This window comes from Hippopotamus amphibius, chromosome 15 (assembly GCF_030028045.1).
Source record: "Hippopotamus amphibius kiboko isolate mHipAmp2 chromosome 15, mHipAmp2.hap2, whole genome shotgun sequence".
NCBI classification, from domain to species: domain Eukaryota; kingdom Metazoa; phylum Chordata; class Mammalia; order Artiodactyla; family Hippopotamidae; genus Hippopotamus; species Hippopotamus amphibius.
Window position 1 is genome coordinate 22,332,061 of NC_080200.1, and position 6,723 is coordinate 22,338,783.

Here is a 6,723-nt window from a genome sequence, read left to right on the forward strand (position 1 = left end):
GTTCTCCCACTCCTTAAAAAAAAATTCTTTAGGCTCATGCTGAGGTAGGAGATAGATGGGTCCCAGGCTAGGTATTTACAACTGACCTGTTCACACCTCTGGGTTGAGAAGAAGATGAGCTCCAGGCCAGACATCCATTACCAGCTCCATGTTTACATTTCCTAAAGCAAGAGACAACTGGGCTCTGGACTGCATATTTATGATGGGACTCCTATCTATATTTTAAGATTTGCACCTTGATATAAGAAACAGCAACAGAAATAGGATAAATAGCTGAACATTTGAACACTTTTATGGCAGAGACAGAGGTGGCTAAACCCTGTTAAGAGATCAAGAGGTCATATCCTCCCCATCTTTGGGACAGGGAGACACTATGGATGCATAAAAGCCTTCATGGGGTCAAAAAGGCAGGGGATGCCAGACCATAATAAGTCTTGCTATCTCTCTCCCAGAGGCCTTTGCTATAGGATCCATCTTAATTGAGGGGTGCGTGCGCACCCAGGGGAGGGTCCAGAGGCAAATTAACCCTGGGCTCAAAGCAATATGATTGGCCAAGAAGATGACAAAGACCCAGAAGACCACCCCTTTATAAAGAATTTAAACTCCCCAAAGGCGCAACTCTGGGGACTCTACCTGAGTTTGCCCGTGCGTCTTTCCGCATGTACTTGGCTTTTCCAATAAACTTTTTTACTTTTCTCTTTACCTTCTGCCTCCTTGCCTGAATTCATTCTTGACAAGGCAGGCAAGAACTAGGGACCCAGGCCATAGCCACTGGCCCCTGTGGTCCAGTGGTTAGGACTCCCAGTGTGGGAACTAAGAATTAAGATTTTGCTTCTAGCTACAGCTCACTGCTGTTTGCTGTAAGCTCCTGCTTACTGCTGCTTGCATCCAAAATCAATGCTAGGGGAATACACAACCCACTCTCCTCTCACTGAGACAATTCACTAAGCTACTGGGTACTCTCTCTCATTTACAGATGGTACAAGGATCATGACTTTCTTTCCTCCCAGAATTCTAGACCTTAGCCAAGTGGCCAATTCATCTTTCTTCTCATAACCTGATTTATCTCACTTTTTCTTACATTTTTGACATTTTTGTGATCCAAAACTAAACCCTGTCTTATATTGCTATTTTGAACCACTAAACTTCTATGTATCACTTCCTGTCAGTCCACATAGAAGAAGTAATCCTATTACAACTGCATTTTTTAAAAACTCTGAACTTCTGGTTAATGTTCCTTCCCATGTATTTACTTCCCTATTGAAAATTGGAGACTCTAAAGTCCATTGTTTCCTTGCCTTTTTTCTCCAGCTCTATTTATAGAGCTAAGCCTCAATTCAAGGCGAACCTTGTCTTTCACCACATGGAACTGAGCTAAAACAGCTGAGTGCTCTTAAAGCAGAATACACAGAACAGGAAGCTCAATATCACATTAAATTGATGATATTCTACTTCAACTAGGAACTCAACTTTGCTCTCAAATCCACCTGTCTTCAGCCAGCTATCAATCCCATGTTAAAATCTGAGTCTGGAATGCCTTACCACTTTCTTCAAACCTTAACCTGCATTCTTGATGATATGTAAGAGCTGCTGACCTTGTCTCAGAAACACAAGCCATGTAAATCCTCAGATGGGAATTTGTACAAGTCTTAACTCTATTTCTTTGAATCCTCATCAGCTTACCGTGATTCTCCCCCTCCTGCCCCTCACACTAAATAAAATGCTTTTCCTACTGAAAGCTGATATAGTCACATTTTACCCCAGATCCCATACTTTTCAACCTCAAGCTGTCAGGATTACTCTCTATATTCATTCCTCAAATGTTTGCTCACTAGTGGACCCTTGCCACAAGTATTCAAACTTAATCAGATGCTAAAATCTTACATCTTACAAAAATACAACCACCCCTCCAGTATAGGTATATGTATCTCATTCTTTCACAATAGCATTTCTCAGGGTAATTATTTGCATGCACACAGTTGCTTCCATTCCCTTACAACCTAGCCGCTCCCCCACTGTAATCAATCCAATGTGCACTCTTCCCAGGCCAAAGATGCTGCCTCTCCCGGGAACAACAGTACCCTCTGTGTTGAGAACTTTGAGAAAAATATATTCATCCTCACTTTCCATGCTCAATGCCTCTTACTTCCAAAACATTCTCTTCCCTTAAAAGAGTCTATACAACCACTTCACAAATGCCCTTCCACCTCTGTGGTTGTTCTTTCTTAGTCCCCTTTCAGGTTCCTCTTCCCTACTTAAAAGTTACGGAGTTATATTTTGAAAATCCTACATGCTCTTTCACTTTTTTTTTTTTTTTTTTTTTTTGGTTTATACACTTTCCCTTGGAAATCTTATTCATTTCCATATTTTCAAATGTGATCTATATGTTAAAAAAATTCCTAATTTTTATCTCTCAATCAGGTTACTCCTTTGAGATTCAGGTCCACACATCTAAATGTCCATTTTTTAAATTCCCTCATATGTGGATCAGTAATCTTTTTCTTCCCATAGGCAAAGCCAGGCACCCACCAAGTTTAAAATTAGAAAGGATCTTTTGGTAAGAGAGTTTAATCTTATTAAATATAAAGCACAATCAATATAATCAGAGACAAAGGTTTGCAAGATAAGATATTTGATTGTTTTTGGATACTCTGCCCAAAAGCCCAGATCAGTGATGCTTTCCTACTTGTATCACCCATTTCCTGTCCAATCTCAGATTCTGGTGCATTGCTTTCCTTCTACCCAATATTTGGACCAGATGGATCTGATAAGGACTAAAAACAGTCCTTACAAGTCAAGTCCCAGGAAGAAGTGTGAATGTGAGCACTGGGAGAAGGAGGATAAGAAGAAGCAAGGACATGTGCTGAGATGAAATTATATGAGCTAAAGAGTCAAACGGCACTTATCCCTTGAAGCTCAGGGGTAGATGTGGAGCATATCACAAGTTTGTGAAGAGACTACAGACTGGTGCCGCTGCACAGGAATAAATGATTCCAGATTTTCCATTCCTGATCTCATCACTGTGAGGCATTTCTATGATGTATTACATTATCAAATCTAAGTTAAACCAACCTCTTCTCCTTGTGTAGGCTACTGCTATGGCTCCAGAAACTCTTGTTCTCTTTCAGTCTTTTCTCTAACAGTAGAGAGATTTGCAAATGTAAAATCGATCATGCCTTTCCAAATGGATACCTTTTGATAATCAATTATTTTTCTTAGTGTAAAGTCCAAAAACCCTACAGGGCTTTGAATGACCTACATGGACTAGCTCTTGCCTTTCTCTCCAGACTCATCTATTTCCTCCATCCCCAAGTTCCCCTGACTGCTTCTGCCATTTATGCCATGTTCTCTGCATGGACCACTATTTCCATTCTTATTCTCCTCATCCTTGAACTGTAGGTTAAAACCCTACATAAACATAGAATGCGTTGCTATCTTCTATAATGAGTTAAACCTTATTGCTCTATATTAATGCCCAAGCTTACATTTTATTACTTCATAGCAATCATCACAAATATAAAGAAATCAATTATTTCTTTAATGACATTACATATTTCTCTCTCCCTCAAAGCTAGAGGCTCCCTTAAGGCAAAGTCTTCCCTGGCCATTTCTTGAGTAACCCAGACTGTAGCAAGGAGACTGACATATACAATGGACTGAAAATATTTGTAGAATTAATGAATGGAATAGTGAGCAGGATTAGTAGAGGTCTTCTAAATATTGATTGACTTAAAGAAAATATGAAAGTGTTTTAAGCCTTTTAATGCACAGCTTTTGATTCCTAGAGCTCATAAGAGTATATAATACTTTGGATATTTCATTCCTTCCCTTTCTTCCCCTTTTCTTCCCTTCCCTACCCTCTTCCTCTCTCCTTCCCTTCCTCCCTCTTTCCCTTCCTTCCTTCCTTTTCCCTTTCCTTCTCCTTACACCAGTTACTCCTCCTCCACCTATCTCCTCTCCCTCTCCCTCCCTTCCTTTCTTCTTTTCTTTTCTAGAATTCCATTAAACAATGACAAAAAAACCTTGCAAATTACTATAGTAAATCTTTGCCACTTCAAAAACCTTTTTTTGTTTTTTCCTGTCAATAAGATACTTCTGGTCAACACATATTTCATTTATCTTTTTTTCTTTTTCATTCATTCATTCTTTCCACAGATATTTAACAAGCACCAATAGCACCAGGAATTGAGTTTACAAGACCAGTCTCCTAACAGTACTTGAAAGAGGTATAATTTTCTGTACATAGGCTTCATGATCTCCAAAGTAATCCTTCCATAGAATCTGAAAATATTGTATATGTCATCATCATGCCCTGGAATTATACAATCAGATTCCCATCAAAAGATGAAGGAAAGTGTCCAGGACAATACTGTCTCCAAAATGTTTTGATAGAGGCTATTTATCTTCTGAGCAGTTGTTGGCAAGGGGCCGTAAAGAAGCTGTTTTATTTTGGCTTATGGAATTTAATGTAATGTTAGTGATGGCATTCAGGTTTGAAGACTCTGAATGTGCCACTCACTTATCCCTGAACTTAATCCACTGTATAGTCTGTGTGTTGATTTTCTTTATCCGATAAAGAAACTTGTGTTCACTCTTACTCCATAGATGCCACAGTTCCTTCTCACGACTTTTCTAACAGCATCTTTGAAGTCTTTGTTCCTCAAGCTGTAGATAACAGGATTCAGCAGTGGGGTGACCACAGTATAGAAGACAGAAATAATCTTGTTAATTTCTGGTGACAGGTGGGCATTGGGATGAACATACATGGAGATCATGGTTCCGTAGTAGATAGTGACAACAGCCAAATGGGAGCCACACGTGGCAAAGGTCTTCACTCGGCCAGAGGCTGAAGGAATTCTCAATATGGAGGACACAATAAAAACATAGGAAACGAGTGTAAGAAAAAAACACATGCACAGTACAGCAAATGACAGGGTAAAGATGACCATCTCAGTGATATAAATGTTGGAACATGAGAGCTGCATGAGGGGAGGGAGGTCACAGAAGAAATGGTTGATCTGGTTGGGCCCACAAAAATCCAACTTGGAAATCATCAAGGAGGGCAGGAATCCTGTGCTGACCCCTGTCAACCAGGAGATTGCCACCAACTTGGTGCAGATCTCAGGACTCATCAAGAAAGAGTAGTGCAGTGGACTACAGATGGCCAGGTATCGGTCATAGGCCATCATGGCCAGAAGAAAGCACTCGGTAGCCCCGAAGAACACAAAGAAGTAGAGCTGTGCTATACAGGCAGGGAAGGAGATGGCTTGGCCCTGGGAGAGCAGGTTGGCTAGGAGGAGGGGCATAATGGTGGATGTATACCAGATCTCCAGAAAGGAGAGATGTTTGAGGAATGTGTACATAGGTGAGTGCAGTTGCTGGTCCTGGCTCACCACTGCAATGATAACAATATTCCCTGTGACTGTGAGGAAGTAGATGAACAAGAAAATGGCAAAGAGCAAAGTCCGCCACTCAAGAAGGTTCTGGAATCCTAGCAGCTGAAACTCAGTAACAGTGGACACGTTTTGGGACTCCATTGCCTGTGGAGGAGAAAAACATTTTGGAAAAACACTGTACACAAGGCATAAACATACAAATATTGATGTTCGGAACTTCAGAGACTAATTTTTTAAAATTAGTTCATCTTTATGCACCACATTTCAGAGGAGCAAATGTATAATTTCATCCTGCTTTTAAGAAATATATCCTGATATCAGAAGCTGAATGTGGATGTTAGGTTTTGCAGTCAAATGCTCTACCCCTGAGCTACACCCCCAGGATGTTAGGTTTTGGAAAGAATGTCAGAAAATTCCATTTGTTGGATTCTCTGAACTCTACAAGTGGTCTCAGGTCCAAAGACATAGGCCAAAAAGGACTGTCTGATTGAAAGCAAACTTAGAAACCAACAATAAAAACAAAATTAAAAAAAAAAAAAGTCAAGCACATAAGGAAGAAAATATCTTTCATTTCTCATAATTGGGCTTTGTCTAAAAAAGAAGTCAGACACAGCATAACTCTTAAGATACTTTTGGAAAGTTTATTCATTCTCCCCTCAAACAATATTTAAGGATAACCTGGTCTCTGCGTGCATGTGTTTGCATGTGCGCATGTGTGAAGTCCTGTGCTGAGCTAACCTGTACCTCCATCATTGTTTCTTGCCCAGTTAGATTCCACACTCAGCCACTGTAAGCACTCCTTCCTGCATACTTTCAACAATAAATCTTTCCTTTGCTTTCATTTAATTCATTGTCAAACCCAGTTCTGATTAGTCAACATCCATCTGCCGAACATGAGCTTCCATACAGTATGTGATAGACAACAATGTAGCCATTTTAAAATTCACAACCAATAAATTCCAGTGTGTCCTTATTGCATGGAGCAACCATTCTACATTTCCTTCATCCATTCACTTTCCACTCTTCTCAATGATGGTTTCATAATGTTCTTCTCTTTTCAGACTTCCAACACTTCCTGGCTATGTACCTATACCCTCAGCAAATACCCCATTGCACTATTAAACAGCAACAACAACAAATCCAGAAAAACAAAACTGAAATCCTCCAATGGGAATATCCAGACTCTCAGGCCACTAATATTCCCAACTACCTACCATTATTTCCTGCGCATCTGCTTCCTATATCTTTCTCTGAATAAATAGTGTATGTCCAGGTTAAAGCAATCCTTCCACATGTGTTTCAGATGTTGCACCCTCCCACATAGTTG

General features: G+C 40.1%; 1 protein-coding gene across 1 annotated transcript; it reads right to left on the reverse strand.

Annotated features, from left to right (window-relative positions):
• Positions 1–4,565: 4,565 nt before the first annotated feature.
• On the reverse strand, positions 4,566–5,537 carry LOC130836086 (olfactory receptor 11L1-like). The gene has a single exon (XM_057708036.1). The coding sequence runs from the start codon at positions 5,535–5,537 to the stop codon at positions 4,566–4,568; it is 972 nt and encodes a 323-aa protein (XP_057564019.1).
• Between the last annotated feature and the right edge of the window lie 1,186 nt (positions 5,538–6,723).